This window comes from Eschrichtius robustus, chromosome 11, assembly GCF_028021215.1.
Source record: "Eschrichtius robustus isolate mEscRob2 chromosome 11, mEscRob2.pri, whole genome shotgun sequence".
NCBI classification, from domain to species: Eukaryota; Metazoa; Chordata; class Mammalia; order Artiodactyla; family Eschrichtiidae; genus Eschrichtius; species Eschrichtius robustus.
In genome coordinates, this window is record NC_090834.1 from 100,383,853 (window position 1) to 100,404,446 (window position 20,594).

Consider the following 20,594-nt stretch of genomic DNA (forward strand, 5'->3'; position numbering starts at 1 on the left):
GACGGGCCGCAGGAGGAGGCTCCAGTCTCTGATGCTGTGTGCGTGAAAGCATGTAATCCACAGGCAGCTGTACGCGAGAGCCTGTTCAGCGGCAGAGCAGCTCCACGTGCGCCTGACTCGTGTGCGGCCAGCACCGTGGCCAGGCCCTGGAGCGGCAGGTGTGAGCCGGAAACAGGAGAGCAAAGAACAATCAGACTCCATGACAGCGCTCAGCCAGAGATCCCCTCCACCGCACACACTCCTGCAGCAGTGGAGTCGCTAAGTAATTTTATCCCTAAATGGTCACCGTAGCATCTCTGTCTCCATCCTCCAAGGACTGGGAGGCTTTCCTGATGGTTAAGAACATTCAACTAGAGCCAAACTTCTTGAGTTCAAATCCTGGTTCCACAATTTACCAGCTTGTGCCCTTGGGAAAGTTATTTAATTTCTTTGAGCCTCAGTTTCCTCATTTGTAAAGTGGGAATAATCATAGTTGTAATAATTGAAGAAGCATATAATGTGCTTAAAATAATGCCTGGCACAGAGCAATGTTAGAAGCAGTGGTATTAACCTTGACCTGTAAGAGCACAGGCATCATAGGGTTAGAAAGACCTGGGTGTACACACCACCTGTGCTCTATTAACTGGATGACCTTGAGGATCTCAACTTCTACAAGCCCTGTTCCCGTATCTGTAAAATGGGGCTAATAATAATAACTAACTCATAGGGTGGTTGTAAGATTTCAACAAAAAATTATATATAAATTGCTTAGCACATTATATACATTCAATAAATAATAATTTCTGCTGTTAAAATAATGTTAGTATTATTATTATTACCAGATTTTTTTAAGTAAGTGAGAAGTCAGACGTAGAGAGCAGACTTGTGGTTGCCAAGAGGGAGCGGGGGAGGGAGAGGGATGGACAGGGAGATTGGGGTTAGTAGATGCAAACTATCACATTTATTTATTTGTTTGGTTGGTTGGTTTTATTTATTTATTTTTTTGACTGCATTGGGTCTTCATTGGCTTTGGGCTTTCTGCATTGGGCTTTCTCTAGTTACGGCGAGCCAGGGCTACTCTTCATTGTGGTGTGTGGGCTTCTCATTCCGGTGGCTTCTCTTGTTGTGGAACACGGGCTCTAGGCGCACAGGCTTCAGTAGTTGCAGCACATGGGCTCAGTAGTTGTGGCACGCGGGCCCTAGAGTGCGCAGGCTTCAGTAGTTGCAGCATGTGGGCTCAGTAGTTGCAGCACATGGGCTTAGTCGCTCCGTGGCATGTGGGATCTTCCCGGACCAGGGATCGAACCCGTGTCCCCTGCATTGGCAGGCAGATTCTTAACCACTGAGCCACCAGGGAAGTTCCAAACTATTACATTTAGAATGGATGAACAACGAGGTCCTACTGTATAGTTCAGGGAACTGTATCCAACCTCCTGGGATAAACCATAGTGGAAAAAAATATTAAAAAAGAATGTGTATATGTGTATAACAGTCACTTTGCTGTACAACAGAAATTAGCACAACATTGTAAACGAACTATACTTCAATTAAAAAATTAAATTAAATAAATGAGAAGTTCCTGGGTTCCCTAAGGCAGTGGTTTCTGGCCTTTTTTCCCTTCACAATGTTCAGAAAATAATATATAACAAAAAGTAGGGTAAAGACAGGACTGCCTGTGATTAGCCTGTAGGCTCTCGTCTCCTCCCTCCTGGGCCAGGGAGACCATCACACCTGTAACCCATTCAAGGCCCAAATGACACAGGGGTGGGAAGCTTCCCTCCAAGGGTGAAGATTTAAAGCAGTGGTTCTCCAACTTGAGTGTGCATCAGAATCACCTGCAGGACTTATTAAACCGCGATGGCCCAGCCCCATCCTCAGAGTTCAGTGGGTCTGAGGTGGGGCTCAAGAATCCATACTCCTTATAGGTTCTCATGTGATGCTTATGGTCTGGGACCACACTTTGAGAACCACTTTAGAGCATTGCACGCCAATCTCTTTCTGGCATTTTAGAATTGATTGCATTAAAAGGAATTGCTTTTCCTTCTCACTCTTGTCATCTGAAACACTGTTTAACTCACTTCTCCCTCACTTAAAGCCAGATTTCCTAGTGAGTAATATATGTTTAACAGGAAAAGCTCTTTTATCATGGTTATATGCTGAATACATATAGTGCTTCAAAAGCACATAAACTCCTCTAAGGAATCTAGTTTTAGACCTAACAAGTCACCTCCATTTAAGAGAGTCATTTTTCAGCTGGTCCCTGTATCACAAAGGTTGAATGGCCTAATGGTGTAGGACTCAGGTGCTGGAGCCAGACAGCCCTGGGTTCAAATCTCACTTCCTTCACTCATAGGCTTGTGACCTTGAGCAACTCCTCTGAGCCTCAATTTCTTCATCTTTAAAATGGAAATATAATAGCACCTGCCTCATAGAGTGTTTTTAGGATTTAATGAGATAATGCATGTAAAATACCTGTCACAAAACTTTTTTTTTTTTTTTTTTTCTGGCTGCACCGCGTGGCTTGTGGGATCTTAGTTCCCCGAACAGGGATTGAACCCGCACCCTTGGCAGTGAGAGCACAGAGTCCTAACCACTGGACCGCCAGGGAATTCCCTTACCTCTTATTTATTTATTTATTTGTTTGTTTGTTTGTTTGTTTGTTTTGGCTGCATCGGGCCTTAGTTGCGGCACGCAGGATCTTTCGTTCTGGCATGCGAGCTCTTCGTTGCAGTACTCAGGCTTTTCTCTAGTTGTGGTGCGTGGGCTTGCTAGTTGTGGCCCATGGGCTCAGCTGCCCCATGGCATGTGAGATCTTCGTTCCCCGACCAGGGATCAAACCAGCGTGCCCTGCATTACAAGATGGATTCTTAACCAGTGGACCACCAGGAAAATCCCTCCCTTACCTATTTTTAAAGAACATAATTATAATTAGTAAGTGGGGAGTGATACTTCATTCCTATATTCATTTTTCAAATGTTTACTGAGCATCTACTCTCTGCCAGACTTCATGCCATGCCCGGAAGATACAGCTTTATGCTCTCTTGATGTCTTTCTTTCTTTATGCCTCTCCCCTGCAGTATCATCCTGCATAGATCTCCTCCCCAGATCTGACCTGCCATCTGACAGTGTCACTGTTGCCCCAAAGGTCTTTCACCTAAACAGACTATCCTTTCCCTCCCCATTCTTTCATTTACCAGATTTTTATCGAGTGCCTGTTATATTGCCAGTCGTGCTTGTGGAGGGGCTATGACAATGTTGCTCCAGCCCTGGAAGAACTTACAAACTGACAGAGCAGCAGACATTAAATAAACGAAGAGCTAAGTGCTATAGGAACGTATAAACAGGATACCCAGCCTAACCTGGGGAATCATGAAAAACTTGTCCATAAAACAGAGATGTTGAATCTGAGACCTGAAGGATTAATAAGAGATGAATTTGCCCTGTCAACTACTAGGACTGATTATAAGGCCATCATAATGCCAACTAAAAATTTGGGACTTGCCATCTGCCTTTACAAGGATTAAGCCACAACAGCCGCTGACCTGCAGCACACCCTGAGTGGGATTCAGAGTGGAAATCAGGAATGAAGCACTCTGTGCTCTGGGGAAAAATGGCAGAACAGGCCTTCAGATAGTTAGATTTTTTTTTTTTTTTTTTTGGCCATTCTGCATGCGGGATCTTCCCCAACCAGGGATCAAACCCATGCCCCCTGCAGTGGAAGCGCAGAGTCTTAACCACTGGACCACCAGGAAAGTCCCAGATAGTTAGATATTTTCAAGGGAAGATTTTATGAGCCCAATTCTTGCATCTCCTCATACCTAAAAAGGCATTAAAGTCATTAATGGAGACACCTGCTCCTCGTGACTAGCAGTAAACTTCACAAGACTAGCGACAGCCTTCTGCAAAAATGTGTGCTGGATTGAATGTACATCCCCTTCACCAAAATCACGTATATACCGACCTTCCCCGCTACCTCTCCAGAGCAGTTTCTCAGAGCTATCTATCTGATATGCTATTTCCCGGGCCGTAGTCCTCATTTTGCCCCAAATAAGGCTTAACTCAAAACTCTCACGTTGTGCATTTTTTTTTCAGTCGACAATTTATCCACATAGGATAAAATAAAATTAGATCCCTACTTCAGACCATATTCAGAAGTCAATTTCACATAGATTACAGACCTAAGTGTAAAATGCAAAACTGTAATACTCTTAAAAGAGATTAGGAGAAAATATTTTTATGGCCACCAGGTAGTTAAAACATTCTTAAACAAGACAAAAATTCTTAAAGCCCAAGCCCAGTGGACAAGGTTGATAAACTGACCACAAGCAAAATTGCATTCACTTATTCAGTCATTCAGCCAGTGTCCATGGAGAGTGCCTGTTCTGTGCCAGGCACTCTTCCAGGTGCTGAGGACAGAGCAGTGAACAAAACCAAGCCCCTGCCCTCGTGGAGCTGACATTCTCGAGAAAGGGGAAGTATCTGCTAGGAAGTACGAATTCCCTGATGGCAAAGTGAACCCTCGCCACAGCGAAGCAAGTGCTGAACCCTAACCTGCAGGACTACCGGAGAATTAAGATTAAATTTTTCTATTCAACAAAAGATGCTGTAAACAAAGTTGAAAGACAAGCCAGTGACTGGAAGATATTTATTACATATGTAACTAACAACAGATTAGTCTGCAGAATTTTTTAGTCTCAAGAATGGTTTATGGGGGACTTCCCTGGTGGTCCAGTGGCTAAGACTCCGTGCTCCCAATGCAGGGGGCCTGGGTTTGATCCCTGGTCAGAGAACTAGATCCCACATGCCACAACTAAAGATCCTGCACACCACAACTAAAAAGATCCTGCACACGGCAATGAAGATCCTGCGTGCAGGAACTAAGACCTGGTGCGGCCAAATAAGTAAATTAATTAAATAAATATTTTTTTAAAAAAGAGTTAAAAGCTATTAAAAAAAAAAAAAGAATTGCTTATGAAGAACTCCTACAAATCAATAAGAAAAAGGTGAAGACCCTCAGTAGAAAAACAGTCCAAAGATACAAACATAATATATAGAAGAGAAAACCCTAACAACTAATAAACATTTGGGCATATTTTCATGGCCAAACTCAATAGTATCAGGGAAATGCCAATTAAATTGAGATACCACTTCACAGTCATCAAACTGGCAAAAATTTTAAAGTGAGATAGTACAAGTATTGGTGAGAATGTGGAACAGTGGGAACGCTCATAAACTGCTAGTGGCAGTGTAAATTGGTATAGTCACTTTGAAGCAATTTGGGCAAATCTTTAAAAGTTCAAGAAGTGTGCCTGGTTATAAGGAGACAGGCAGCATTATTTGTAAGAACTACCAGTGGAACCCTCTGCCCGTCCCTATGCAGTAGAAAGGACAAAGTGTGTTATCTCCATTCTGTGGAAATCTATACAGCAGCTAAAATGAATGCAGGGAGATATATATGCATCAGCACTGATGAATCTCAAAATGTCAAGTTACCAAATGATGCATAGAGTTTGGAAACAAGCAAAGCAAAGTTATATAATATTTTAACAATGTAGACATTTGTGTGAGTTAATATAGTATGGAAACATGCGGAGGGATGCCAAGCCCAAGTTTAAATGAATGAATGCTAAGCCCTCAAGCCCCAGTGATGATCTCTGAGGAGGAAGGTAGAGGAAGGGTGTCCAGATGTCCAGGTGTTTTAATCAATATGTGTAATATTTTACAAAGCTTTTAAACATTGAAGCAAGGATGGCAAAATGTGAAGTTTTGATGAAGTTAGCTAGTGGGTATACGAATGTTTGTTATGTTAGTCTGTGTAATTTTTCTGACGTTTTAAATATTTTATTTAAAGTGAAAAGGGGACTTCCCTGGTGGCGCAGTGGTTAAGAATCCTCCTGCCAATGCAGGGGACACAGGTTCGAGCCCTGGTCCAGGAAGATCCCACATGCCGCGGAGCAACTAAGCCCGTGCACCACAACTACTGAGCCCGCGTGCCTAGAGGCCATGCTCCACAACAAGAGAAGCCACTGCAATGAGAAGCCCGCGCACCGCAACGAAGAGTAGCCCCCGCTCACCGCAACTAGAGAAAGCCCGGGCACAGCAACAAAGACCCAATGCAGCCAAAAAAGTAAAAAATAAAGTGAAAAGGGTGGGTAGGATTTAGGGAGGGAGCAGGGAGAGGGGAAGGCCATCTAGGGAAAGTAAGCAGCCTGGAAAGAAGCCCCTCTTTCTCCAGTGAGGACCTAGGGGAACTGGGAGGAGTCAGTGGGCCTGGAGTTTGAGGAGTTTGGGGACTGGGAGAAGAGAGGGCCTCACAGGCCATGCACTGGATTTGGGTTTTTATCCTAAGATCATGGAACATTCCCCCACCCCCACCAGCTGTAAAGCTTCTTGGGAGAGACCAGGATAATGGAGCTGAAGTGGCCAAGTGGGGCCTTCACGGTGTCTGCAGGGAAGAAGCAGTATCCGGGCCTAAGCCTCCAGCCTTCCTGGGGGCCATGGCTCTACACCAAGGGTGGGAGGAGGGACAGCGCCACCGGCAGGAGGTGTTATTGCCACTTCTTACTGGAAGCAGCTGCAGTGGCCTGGGAACTGTGGTTAGAGTCAGAGGGGCCTGTGTTTGAATTACAGCTCTTTTGCTTCTGCCTTGAGACCCTGGTCAGGTTTCTGAACCCCCGTGTTCTCGGTAAAGATATCCACTGATCTCACCTCATAGGATTAACGTGAGAAGAAAATGCAATGACAGATGTATGGCACTGACCAAGTAAGCCCTTAACAAATACTGTGTTGCTGTAGTTGTTGCTACTTCCCACACTCTCTGGATCCAGCTTCTCAGGCACCACAGGGCAGGTGGGATTGGGACCCCCTGCAGGTGCAGGCCAGAGCCCAGGGAGAGCCATGACCTGGACACCCAATGCTGCTTTGAGGGCCTGGACTTGGAGGCAGCTTGTGAGGCACAAGGGTGCCTCCGACACAGTCCAGAAGAGGGGCAACCCTGAGGAAGTGTCACAGGAAACCTTGCCAACACCTGGAGAAGGTGGCCAGGGTGTAGTTTCATCCTCACTCATGGCCCTGACTTTAAGACATAGTCCACAGAGGTGTCCCAGAATCCCAGACAGACTCGGAGACATGCTTCAGCTGCACCCATGAAAGACGCTGCTCGTGTGACCTCCCAAAGGAAGTTCAGTCATGGAAGCGTTCTTCCTGGCCCTGGCTTAGGCCTGGCTTCCCCCAAAAGTGGACTTGAAACAGGATAGCTAGCTTCCGCCTGAGAGCCTCTGCCCAGCCGGGTGCTGGCAGCACTTACTTCCTCTGAGCTATATTTTTATTTGCTATTTTGAGCTCTTCCATCACCTGAAACCAGCTAGAACACTTATTGATAGCAGCTAACACTTATTTTGAGTGATTACTCGTATATAGTAATAGAATAGGCACAGTATATCACCATATTGAGTCTTCACAAGAATCCCATGAAAGAGGAACTATAATTATCCCCTCTTTACAGATGAGGAAACTGAAACTCCAGGAGAAAACGTAACTCGCCCAAGAAAAGGTAACTTGGCCAGTCAGTTCTAGAGCTGCGATTTGATCCCAGGGCTGCTAACCCAGAACTGCACAAAAACAAAAAACAAAACAAAACAAAACAAAACAAAAAACAAACCAGGTACAGCTCATGCCACTAGACCAGGGATACTGACCCTTAAGGGGGAATAGGAAGCTGGCAAGTCAGTAGGTTCGGACTGAAAGCTGTTGCTTCCTTGGCACCCACTTAACTCCCAGCCAGCCAGCCCATCCCAGCTGTTGGAAGTCAGCATGGGAGTGAGAGCACGGCCAGCCCCCTTGGGAGTAGCTCAGACGCTGCCAAGTGCTCTTTCTCCATTCCAGTCGCTGCCCTGGACTCCACCCTTCACATGGTTCTGCTCAGAGCCAGCCTGAACTAGAGTGCCTTTACTTCTCCCCCAGAGTTCCCCTCTCTAGCCTTGAGGCCTGGCCGGCAGGGATCTCTCCACAATCCAATGGATTTGCACAGACTCTCGTTGGCAGCAGCTTCCTGCTGGCTCCACTTCAAAGCAGGGGCGGCCAGTCTCCTCCAGGTGTCAGACGCAGCTGGCATGCTAGCAGGAGGCCTCTGGCAGGAAGGGATTTTGAGCCAACTGCCATCAACTGGAAAACAGCACACGTGGATGACCTGTCTTCAGGAAACTCCTCTTGAGCCCTCTGGGGGCTGGTGACAAGTTTGAGTTCAGGGTGAAGCAGCTGTCGGTGGCTTGTAGGGCCTACAGCCTGGGGTTGTCCCTGTCACCAAAGGCAAAGACAGACCTGTAGCCTCCTGCCTGCCTTTTCCCACAGTTCTGCCAAGACTCCAATGCCAGATGCCCAGAACTTTTATGGGTCAGAGCATTAGTCTGGAGATGGACAATGCAGCATATGATGTTTCTAAAAGCACCTTTTTGTAAGTCTTTCAGACTTTTCTGCAGCGACGGTCCTCTGAACAGCAAACTTTCCCCCCAGCAGAACCCTCATTAACAGGAGAAGCTGTTAGTTCTGTCCACCCTTGGGATGACGCTCTCTCAGGGCTAGAAGGAGCTCTTTCATACTTTTGGGAAGTATTCTGCTTGAATATCTCCAGCAACAAGCAGCTCACTCCCTCACAAAGCAGCCATAATCCCAGAGATGGGCATCTTCAAGTCTTCTAGAGCCAAACTCTAGATCCCTGTGACATCTCCCTCAGAGGCAGCCCTTCAAGAGTTGGGGGCCTCACTTCCTCCTTCATCTTCTCTTCCAGGCTAAAGGATCTAAAGGCAGTCATTTGTCTGATATCCTGGTTTGCAGACTCCACCACTCTGACCTACCTATTCCGTGACTCTAGTTTATTCCTCTTAAATGGACTGTCCAGAGCTGAATGTAGTATCCAGATGTCACCTTGCCAGGGAAAAAGAAAAGGGTACTGCAGCCTCTCTTAGTCATTTGTTCATGCTTTCCTTCATTCAACAAATGTTTACCGAGTGCCTACTGTGTGCCCTGCACCACGCTGGCGCTTGAGTCAGGCAGCAAACAGAGAGACAGAGGTGTAACTTGGTGGATCTTATAGTCCTGGGGCAAAGACAGACACGAACAGTGTGAGGGGGTCACAGAGAACTGTGGAAGCCAGAGCAGGGAGGCCTGCCCTCGCCTTCCCAAAGGGGTGCTCTGTGGCTGTACCCCGAAGAGTGAGGAGGCATCAATCAGGTCGGTGAGGAGAAGGGCATGGAGGGCAGGAGGAAGGAAGAACCGAAGGATCTGTGTGGCTGGAACATCGTGAGGGACCCTGCCTGGGGCCTCTGATGAGTATAGAAAGGTGAGTGGAGGCAGAGGGCAGGTCATGCAGGCTCATAAGCCAGGATAAGGATGGGAGACTTTGCTCTAAGGGCAATGGGAAGCCCATGAAGGGTTTCAAACAGAGTTGTAAAATGGTCAAATTCGCATTTTGAAGATCCTTCTGACCACAGTATGGATACTCAATTAGAAGGAGGCAAGAGTGTTGCAGAAAACTGGGTAGGAGGTTGTTCCATTATCCAGGAAGAAGAGGTGGAGGTGGGCATTGGATGGGGGCTGTGGAAGTGGAAAGAAGCAGACAGAATCAAGAGAAATGTCCAGAAGAGGATTGATAGGACTTGGTGATTGACTGATGTGGGGCAGGCAAGGGAGGGAGTGTCCAGGATGCCAGGAGGACTCCAGGTTTCTGGCTGAACAGAGGAGTGTTGCTGTTAATGACAGCTGAGATCCAATTGGCTTCTCTGGCAGCCAGTCTCACTGCTTGCAATCAAGAAAACCCCTCAGTCCTAGGCACGGGTGCTGCTGGGATCCAGCCACCTGTCCCGCAGAAAGAAAGCCCCTGCTGCCTGTCTGCCTCCCCCAACTAGCCTGCTGGTCCCTCCTGACCAATCTGAGTCTCAGCCCACCGAGGAGCAGGGGCCAAAACCAGAGCACGCGCAGGGTCGCCCTGCTCCCACGGAGGCTGCCACCCTCTCAAAAGAGGGAGCTAACATTCATAGTCAAGAATGGCTGCGGACAGAAAGCTGCAGCCGGGTCTGGGGCTGGAAGGGCGGGCCCTGCTTGCAGCTGACAGTCCTGGCTGCGGCTGGGAGAGGAAGATGCTTATGGCAGTTGGCTGGAAGCCCTGGTGTGGCAGGGCCTGTCTCAGGAGCATGATGATCAGCAAGAATTACAACTTCTGGAATTAAACAATGGTGATGATTGTGCAAGTTTGTGAATATACTAAAAAACACTGTACACTTTTTTTTTAATTTTTATTAATTTAGTTATTTATTTTTGGCTGCATTGGGTCTTCGTTGCTGCACACAGGCTCTCTCTAGTTGTGGCGAGTGGGGGCTACTCCTCGTTGCAGTGCGTGGCCTTCTCATTGCGGTGGCTTCTCTTGTTGCGGAGCTCAGGCTCTAGGCACGTGGGCTTCAGTAGTTGTGGCACGTGGGCTCAGTAGTTGTGGCGCACGGGCTTAGTTGCTCCGTGGCATGTGGGATCCTTCCGGACCAGGGCTCAAACCCGTGTCCCCTGCATTGGCAGGCAGATTCTTAACCACTGCGCCACCAGGGAAGTCCCACACTGTACACTTTTAAAGGGTGAATTTTATGGTATTTGAATTATATTGCAATACAGATCTTCCTCGACTTTCAGTGGGGTTACGTCCTGATAAACCTGTTGTAAGTTGAAAATATCAGAAGTCAAAAATGCGTTTTTATGCCTAACCTACCAAAGATCATAGCTTAGCCCAGCCTACCTGAAATGTGCTCAGAACACTTACATCAGCCTACAGTTGAACAAAATCATCTAACACAAAGCCTATTTTATAATAAAGTGTTGAATCTCTTATGTAATTGATTGAACACTGTACTGAAAGTGAGAAACAGAACGGTAGTCTGGTACAGAATGGCTGTCTGCGTCCACCCTGGTGACCGTGTAGCTGACCGGGAGCTGCCACTGCCCAGCATCACGAGGGAGCATGTGCTGCACATCGCTAGGCCAGGGAAAGATCAAGATTCAAATTTCAAAACATGGTTTCTACCAAATTTGTCTTGCTTTCACACCACTGTAAAGTCAAAAAACCTAAGTTGAACCATCGTAAGTCGGGGACCATCTGTATGAAATGAATGAACAAATAGGTAAAGAGAGAAATAGTAAATGGCGGTAACTGCTATAAACAGGAGCACCAGGTCCCAGGTTGATGATAAACCAAGAGGAGCCAAGTAACATCTTCAAAGGCTTTGGTTCCCCTTCGTGGTTTCCTGCTTGGGGGTGTTCTCAGCCCAGCACTCTTCCCTAGCAATTAACTTCAGGCCATTCGGGTTCTTAGCTGTCCCGGGAGTGGGGCAGGAAGGAGAGGTCACTGCCTTCTCTCCTCTCCTTCCCTGTGAGCCTGGGAAGGCACGACTTGGAGGTGCTGTTGGCTCCTCCTCCCTGGGGCTCTGGGAGAGCTCACTCTTCCTCTGTAGTTTGGGTGTCTCTGTCACCCAGTCCCTACTACCTGCCCTCTCTCTACCTCTCTCGCTTCTCTCTCCCCATCCAGATATCAGAATCTGGGCTTTGTGCCCTCTCTCTTCCCTTTCGCCTGCCTGAGGTTATGAGAAACGGGGTAACTACTTGGCCAACGGCTCAACGCTTGGGCCCAGGAGCCTCTGCCGGAGAGACCAGGACGCCCTCCTGTGGCCGTTGGCAGCATTGCTTCCTCCCACTCTCTGGCCTTGAATTTTTTTCCAGCTGGAATTTTAATGTTGAATTCTGGTAGTTGAGGCAGCTTTTTTCTTCCCCAAGAGATACATGAGAAACAGTTAAGGCCCTAAGATATAGGTGAGAAGAAAAAAGATAAGTTAGGCAGCTAATAAACTGAGAAGTAAAATGCAAGTGTTCATATTCTGTATCTTTATTTTAAAAGAGGCAGTGAGGCCTAGTAGAAAGTAAGTACATGACGTGTAGAGCAAATTCACCAGCTGTGCGACCTCAGCAAGCTGACTGCTCTGAGACTTAATCTCTTCACCTGTAAAATGGGAATAATCAACAAGACCTACGTCATAGGATTGTTGTGGGATAAATTTTAATTGATATAAGTTAAATACCTTATACAGTGCCTGCCATGAAGTAAGTACTCAGTTAATATTGCCTGTTTCTATCGTTACCATTCTTACAACTGAAGACTAGAGGTAGGAACCATTTCTCTCTTTGGGGAGACCTGAAACCAGGGCAGCTGCCTGGCACAATTCCAGGGGCACCGCTCACATTATATTCTCTCTAAAGCCCCTTCCCCAGAGGTGAGCAATGCCTGCTCTCTCTGGAGCTGATCCAGTGGCCAGTCTGGGGACTCTCTGACCCAGGGAGGTGGAGAGGGAATTAGAAAAATGCACGAGAGAGCAAAATAAAAGGAAAGATAGGGCCCAGTCAAAAACAGATGAGGAGGTGGTGGGGGGAGGTTACTTCCCTGGTGGTCCAGTGGTTAGGACCCAGTGCTTCCACTGCTGGGGGTGCAGGTTCGATCCCTGGTCGGGGAACTAAGATCCCACATGCCACGCAGCACAGCCAAAAAAAAACAACAACAAAGAAAAGAAACAGATGGGGGGGCCCAGCTTCCCATCAGTAGATGAGTTTGGCACCCTGCCTGGCACATGGATGGAGTCCAGCGAGTGCTAACTTTCTTCTCTTCCTGTCCTCTCCAGTGAGGCCCTGAGCAGAGCACGAATGTGGCCTTGGTCTGAGTCCTTTAGTGGTCACATGGTTTCCTTCCTGCGAGGTGGGTGCGCAGGCGGAGGGGTTAGAGAGAGCAGACACCAGGAGGCGGTCAGCTTGTGAGAGCGGACAGCGTGCGTGGAGGAGCACCGGCCACCGCGGCGTCGCGGGATGGGGTGTGTTCTCGGACCCTCTCAAGTGCAGACCCCAAGCGGTACCCTCTGCTCTCTGTGCCAGCTGTGTCCCAGCACGGAAGTGCCCGTAGCCATTCTGAAGGCCCTTGGTAGCTTATTAAATCTCAGTGCCACTTGCCAAGACCCCTTTAAACCTCTTGGCTTTCTTTTTGCCTTTTCTGATCAGCTGTATTTATTCTGAACTAAATGGTCCTCACTGCAGGATGAAAGTGTTTACTGCTTCAGGGTATGCAAAGGGGTCTTGGCTGCGTTGTAGCTGCACCCTCTCCTTGTCAGCACCCCACCCATGTCCCATCCTCTAGCTGGTGCCACAGACGCTGAAGTGGGAGCCTGCCTCCCGCTTCAGTTCAGTTTGGTGACAGAGTCCAAACGATGGAGAAGTGACGTGACCGGGAGGAGCTTGTATGGGGAGCCCCATCCCCAGTGTCTTGCTGTCCCAAGGGAGACTGGATCCGCAGGAGCGGCTCACTTGAATGCTCCCCCAAACACACATGTACACGCACTCTCTCATATTTTCTCTCTCTTTCCCCCTCAGGATTGTGCTCATGGATGACGCCATGGACTGCTTGATGTCTTTTTCAGATTTCCTTTTTGCCTTCCAGATCCAGTTTTACTACTCAGGTGAGAGTCTCCCAGGACCCCTGTGGCTCCTGCCAGGACCACGTGCCCTCTCCTACCCTGTTGCCCTTTCCATCTGTGTGCCTAGCACATGCATTTCTCCCCTCCTCCCTCCGTCGTGTGCTTCACAGCCGGTCACCCACCAGCAGGATGTCTAGTTCTCACTGGTGGTCACAAGATTCAGTCTGCAGAGCCGACTCCCTCAGCCTCCTCAAGACATAGAAAACTACAGTGCTTCCAGCCAGCAGCGCAACGAATCAGTTTAAGTGATAATGACAGTAACAACAATACACACTACTGGATCAACACCCGATAAATTCACTATCGAAAACTTACTGTGTGCCAGGCATAGCACTGAGCACCTTAATCCTTACAACAGCCCTGAGAGGTAGGTCCTTTAAGAGAGAAGCTGACAGAGGCAAAGCTGCCAAAGACACAGCGCTTATGGGGGTGGAGCCCAGACCTGCAGAGGGCCCACGCCACAGCCAGCGCGCTCAGCCACTCTGCTTTGTCACTGCGATCGGGGGTCTCTCCCTGGGCCCTGACTCAGATGTGTGAGCACACATTTTCCACCCACACAGCTTTTAATAAGCGCACGCCAGTCCTCTCTCACACTCCCACCCTGCTCCCCAGTGCTCACCAGCTGTGCCCTTAAATACCTTGTGGGCTCAGGTGGAATAAAAATAGATGAATGAATGCCAGTGCACACCAGCTCACACACAGCCGCATCAAATGGAATGTTGGATTTAGAAATTGCTGGCTATGTCCATAAACAAACTTGTTTAAAACAGGCCCTTCCAGTAAACAGAAGGCTGTCCTTGGAGCCTGGACATGGCCTTCCTGCCAACGGGTGGCCCCAGCCAGCCCTGGCCTCACTCAGGCCCCACATTCTGTTTTCCTGATGGCGGCCCAAGGGCCTGGTCAGGCAGGGGCTGGAGGCTGGGGTCTTGCCACCTGCTCTTAGCAGCTCCAGGCATCTATTTCCCATTTCTCTGAAGTTTCTTGGGCCCTAGAGAAGGAGCAGCCACGTGTGGAGACCCGCTTCCCCTCGCTGTCTGTCGGGGCTGTCTCCTCACAGCACTCCCAGGACGGGGCAGCAGCGGGGAGATGGGCCATAAGTCTCTGCTTATCTAGGAGGGCTCAGCTACTAACATTTGAAAACGAAATCAAATGTTTAATAAATTAGCAGCTTGCAAGAGTTCTCTCCCACACTGGTATTCCAGCCTGCTTTCTTTTTTTTTTTTTTTTTAATAAGTTTAAGCTAACTTTTATTTATTTATTTATTTATTTTTGGCTGTGTTGGGTCTTCGTTTCTGTGCGAGGGCTTCCTCTAGTTGTGGCAAGCAGGGGCCACTCTTCATCGCGATGCGCGGGCCTCTCACTATCGCGGCCTCTCTTGTTGCGGAGCACAGGCTCCAGACGCGCAGGCTCAGTAGTTGTGGCTCCCGGGCCCAGTTGCTCCGCGGCATGTGGGATCTTCCCAGACCAGGGCTCGAACCCGTGTCCCCTGCATTAGCAGGCAGATTCTCAACCATTGCACCACCAGGGAAGCCCCAGCCTGCTTTCTTGAGTCCGAGAGGCAGGTGGCTCACAAGATGAGGCTTACCAGCAGGAGTGTGCACACGTTCACCCTTTAAAAATTTTTAAAAATATTTATAGCATTTTCTATGTGCCGGGCACAGTGCTAGGTGCTGGGACAGGAAGGCTGACAAGGCATGATCCAGGCCTTTATGCAAGATCTTCCATTCCAGCAAGGAGACAGAGTGAACAAGTAGTTACACAGAAAACCCCTCACTGGATAAGCACTACAGAGGAGTACAGGGTGCATGAAAGTATGTAACAGGGGGGTCTCACCTGGTCCAGGAACAACTGCCAGAGGAGGGGACATTTGAGCTGAAACACATATTAGTGTCATCTCTCATGAGTGTAGTGGTCACATGAGGCCGAGGGCCCCTGCTCCCAGGACACTGTGCGCTGAGGACTGAGGCTGGTGTGGAGCTGAGCTAACACACAGAGAAGGGAGGGCACTGTGAGGGGACCAAGTGTGTTGTCCCCACCTGACCTATGGCCCTCTACCCCTGTACCCAGAATTCCTGGAGAGCGTGGCTGCCATCTATCAGGACCTGCTGTCAGGCAAGAACCCCAATACGGTGATTGTGCCGACGTCGTCCAGTGGGCAGCACCGCCCGCGGCCTACCTTGGGCGAGGCCAGCATGCTGGAGGGCGTGGAGGCGTCCCTGTTCTGCCAGTGCCTGGAGAACTTGTGTGACCGGCACAAGTACAGGTGAGAAATGGGCACGCAGACCCCACCTCAGCCCCAGGATTGCAGGCTCCTGGCCCAGAACAGATCTCCAGCAGGCTGTTCTGACTGGCCCAGGGCTTTTAGGCCCTTGATGGTCACAGTATGTATAAATTAGAAGAGTGCCATTTGCCCCCAGTCCAGGATGTTGACTGAAAGTCTTCCCAGGTGGCTCACAGGAAGGATTGCTTTCACTTGGGCAAGAGCAGCTGTAGATGACCAACTTGGGTCCCTTCTCCTTGCCAGGAGATAGATTGGTCTTGACTTTTTAGAGAGAAGGAAAAAAATATTCACTGTGCGAGGAATTCACCCTACAGAAAGGGAGGGTTAAGCTGTCCTGTGTAGCACAAAGTCCCCTTGGGGACAGAGCAGCCAGTTTTGGTCTCCTCCAAGAGGAGGCCTTGCCCAGCACCATTTCCCCATTTCCCCACTCCCACCCCTGCCAGTGAAGCACCAGTTAGTGAACATGCCAGCCTTTCTGTTCACAGTCAAGGCCTTGCTCCTGGAGATCTGCCATGCTTCCCAGGGTCTTAGGGCTCCCAGGGTAGGCAGATCCCTCGGTCTTGGCTTTGGGCATCCCCCTAAGCCTGAAGGTTTGGATGAAAAGATGGCACTCAGACTCACTAGTCTTTGAATTTGGCATCTGTATTCTCCCTTCTAGCTGCCCACCCCCAGCACTCGTCAAAGAGGTCCTAAGCAACGTTCAGAGACTGACCTTCTATGGATTCCTCGTGGCCCTCTCAAAGCATCATGGGATCAACCAAGCCCTAGGTAAGCCTGAGCTAGCTGTGGCCAGCCTCTCCTGCCCCTACAGTGTAAAGCCACATAGGAGCTGGCCCGTGTTGGTGGCCCGTGATGCCTCCCTCCAAAGGGGGAGGCAGCTTCACCATGTCTGCCTTGACTTCTCAGGGCCAGACTCTGAGGCCTAGGGAGCCAGAACGTGCATAACACAAGATGTGCCCTCTGAGGCCTCCCACCCTCCCGTGGCAAGGCATAGCCTTCCCCGCCCGAGGTCCTGCCCCAACATGAAGCAGCCTCTCCATGGCAGAGGCGTGCCCAGCCCCTCCCATGGAATCATCATTTCTGCTTTGGGGAGCCGCCTGCAGGTTGGGCAGACACAGGGCTATTTAATCAGTGGCTCTGGAGCTTATGTATCAGAGACACCTGAATCCCATTTGTAAACAGGGCAAAGGTGTGTCTGGGGAGACCTTTTTTTCCATCTGGAAAGAAAATCTTATTAGTCTGAAAGGGAGTGGAAAAAAAGGGGGGCGGGGGGCGGAGAGAGGCCCGCACTGGCCCAGTTTTTCCTGTCCATCGTTTTACTCTCACTGGTTGGCCTTCCCACCCACCCTCCTCTTCCCCCTCCCACACCTGCTGCCCTCCCAGGGGAGGGGCCACCAGGCTGTCATCGCCACAGAGCTTGAGAGGGGTTCTTATTATTAGTCTCTCTCCTCAAGAGATATCCAGGTGTGCTTGAGATCTCAGGTTCCTGAGTCTCAAAAGAAGACTTTTGCCAGTTGAGGGAATGGGGTCGAGAGAAGGAAACTGAACATTCGTTAAATGCCAGCCACAGCAGCCCAAGTGCTGGGCTAGATGCTTTGGGTCTTACAGGACAGAGAGCCTGCTAGGGGTGGCCTGGGTGCACAGGAGCACAAACCTCAACAGGACTGACTGAGGGTCCACTCAGGCACAGTGCACGGGTCTGGGGACCCCTCAGCTGAATGAGGTTGGTAGCCAAGGTCACCAACTGGAGGAGGAATACAAATGTGGCAAATAGGAGTCAAGAGTAAGGGGGCAGGGAGTGGGGAATTGGCTTAGGTTTTCTTTTACACTCCTAGGTAACTGACCCTCCCTTCCTGTCCACAAGTCAGCCACTAGGAAGAAAAAGGAAAAGCTAAGTAGCATCTGGGTCACAGCGTAGACTAACGTCATGCCTGCACGTTTTTTGGGGCCTTTACGAAGGACAGTCATTCATTTAAGTTCTTTCACAGAGCACTAATGTTGGGCAAGTGGGAGATGGAAAGAAGCGTATGGTCTCTACCCTCACCTGCATCTCCAGTGTATGAAATAGAAACCTGAGGTACACCAGGTGCAGCCAGTTGTGGAGGGGTTGTCCTGTTCCCTTCGTCCCCCTCAAGGCACCCCACCCACTCACAGACACAAAACAACAAGAGGGTTCCATCGGACCATAGTTTAAACACCACTTAGAACAAAAGGGGCCAGGAGGCATCATCCGAAAACGTCAGGAACTGAACTAGAGCCAGATGGATAATTGTAAGATTGAGGCTTTCTAGAGACTAGCGCGGTCAGCAGCCGCATCTTGCTTCTGACCACCAGTAAAGCTCTTTTCTCTAACCATTTGCTGTTAAGAAAATCTTTCCATCTGCAAACTTCAGCTTTACCTTCCCTCCCACTGTTAACTGCTCCAAAGAGCATCCTAGACCCTCTCCTCTCACCTTTCCCCAGTATCCAAAAATTACTCCCCTTGGTTTATAGCTGAGGAAACCAGCTCAAAGAGATTTGTGGCAGAGAAGGGACGGCTCCCCTCCCGGTGGCTTCTGGACACGCAGAGGAGAGTTTGGTCTGATCCTGACCCAGCCTTCTCTTCTCACCCTGGGACCCTCCCTGGAGAGGCTGAGGCAGCGTTCTTGACCATTCTGTCTCCAAAGTGGGGTCACCCTGATTTAGAGGCACAAAACTAGATAACTTATGGTCTTTGGGGCCTGGGCTATATCCTGTGTCTCTGGCTCCTTTTCAGTTCAGTAACTGGAGCCTCAAGAAAGGACCAAACCCTCAGTACCAGCTCACAACCCACCATCTAGTCTTGGAAGGAGATCGTCCTGTTTGCGCAATGACCTTGAGGTTTGGGGATGTCTTGTAGCTATGACTGGGGAGGGTAGGCAGTGGGCTTCACTAAATTTTTCCAGCAGTACCTAGGACTTACTGCCCCCCTAGCAGACCTCTTAAACTTCTGTTCCCCAAAGCTTTTAGATCAGCTCTCCCAGGGTTGGCAGAATAGGCAGACATGAAGGTGAGGGGCACAGAGGCATCTGCTGGGCATGGGGCTGTGTGACTGCAGCCCGGGTGAAGGATCCTCAGATTAAGTTTTGTGCCCCCAATTATTTCCTAGGAGCTTTGCCTGACAAAGGGGACCTGATGCACGACCCAGCTCTGGATGAGGAACTAGAAAGGCTGTAAGTGTTGGGTGGGAAGATGCTGCCCCCTTGTGGGGACAAAACCTCAGTCAGACACGGTAGTGCCCAGTCACGGGTCACACACACAGCACTTGTCCATCGGTCGGGGAGGGGTTTGGGGGCCAGCAGAGGCCTGAGGGATCCTCTCTGAGTCCTTTGGGAATACAGCCCATGGGTTCATCCACATGCAAGAGTGAGTGTGAAGGTCCTGGTCTCTGGACAGGAGGCACCTCGCTGCCCTCTGGGCTTCTTCCCTTCTTCAGGCTGGCGCAGATCCCAGGCCTGGTCAACTCGGTCACTGCCGGTCCAGAGGCCAGCTGCCTGCCTGCCCGGACCCCTCCCCGGGTTGGCTCCCCCTGGAGACCCCTGCATCACGCCCGCAAAGTGGATGCAGAGAGCGATGGCTCCACTGAAGAAACAGATGAGTCCGAGACTTGAGGAGTCTGAAGGGTCCTGTCTACCACGCCCAGTACCCAGCTCCCTCGCCCCCCGCGCCCCCCCTCTGCCCCTCCAGCCCTTGGGACTCCAGGCCACCTCCTCTCCCACCCCCGTGCCATGCTGCCCTCTGCTGGTGAAAAGGCCAAATAACGGCCCCAGCCCAGAGACCTGCCAGAGGGCTTCTAATGATCAGCCAAGCTAAGCAGTGAACCTAGCAAGTTAACAGCCTACTCTCCTGGCTGTCAGCCTTTCATCAGGCCCCCAAGCTGACAGCAGATTGAGCTGAGGCCACCAGGTGACTTGGCTTTAGCCTTTTGCTGACGGTCCCCATCTCCTCACAGCAACTCCAGGAAGGGGGAGACCGTGCAGGACCTTGCATGGTAAAGGGTGACACCCAGTGATGCAAGTATTAGGAGGATATAGCCATGGTGGCCTTCTGCTGGAGGAATAGCCACTAGCCGTAAGATGGAGAAGGGTGGGTGAAAAGACAAATTTCACTTTCAAACACTGCTTCGTCTCCTCTGTGTCTAATAGTTAAATATGTGAAATGAATAAAGTCCCTTGTGTCTGGTAAGTGGTGAGTCTAAAGCCACTAGACTGAGGGGTGAAGGGAAGGGGCAAGTTTTTTGGTGCCAAGTTCCAGCTTTTTTCTGGCAGGACTGGGAAGTGGGGGCCAGAGGGCCACTCAAGCCTGGAGAACTGCCTCAGATAATGGCAAAGAGGGGCTTACCTCCTGCATATGACCTCGGCCTTTCATGGGAAAGGTGCCTCACAGCTGGAATGGACCTTCAGGGAACAAGCTCAGACGGTTCAAGGCCAGGTTCCTGTAACTTTAGAGACTCTGGCCACGAAGGGTTAGCGTTGCAGAGCCTCTCAACCAGTTTCATTAAGCATTTTCTAAGTACCTGCTCGGGGTTAGGCCAGTGGGGATGCAGCTGTGAACAAGACAGGCCGAGGAGTACCAGCTTCCAGCCAAGGCTGGAAGGTAAGGCAGGTGGTCTTCAACTTCCCTGAATTGGGCAGGGGTCCTTGAATTGGGCAGTAACACCCACCTAGGGACCCAAACAGGGCCGCTTCCTCTGAAGCCACTGAGCACACACATTTTCCTGGGCTCCTCCCTGCGCAGACCAGCACCCCTGGATAGTTACAGGGACTGGC

The 20,594-nt window shown here is 49.8% G+C and overlaps 1 protein-coding gene across 3 annotated transcripts in view; it reads left to right on the forward strand.

Moving 5' to 3' along the window:
* Positions 1 to 19,994, forward strand: part of CSTPP1 (centriolar satellite-associated tubulin polyglutamylase complex regulator 1) — a 200,900-nt gene extending 180,906 nt beyond the window's left edge. For all 3 annotated transcript variants that reach the window (XM_068555019.1, XM_068555020.1, XM_068555021.1), the window contains 5 exons: positions 13,423 to 13,508; positions 15,594 to 15,789; positions 16,466 to 16,575; positions 18,935 to 18,998; positions 19,262 to 19,994. In XM_068555019.1, the coding sequence (XP_068411120.1) occupies positions 13,423 to 13,508; positions 15,594 to 15,789; positions 16,466 to 16,575; positions 18,935 to 18,998; positions 19,262 to 19,436 (631 nt within the window). In that variant the 3' untranslated portion in view covers positions 19,437 to 19,994. The remainder of the gene's footprint in view (positions 1 to 13,422; positions 13,509 to 15,593; positions 15,790 to 16,465; positions 16,576 to 18,934; positions 18,999 to 19,261) is intronic.
* Positions 19,995 to 20,594: the final 600 nt, after the last annotated feature.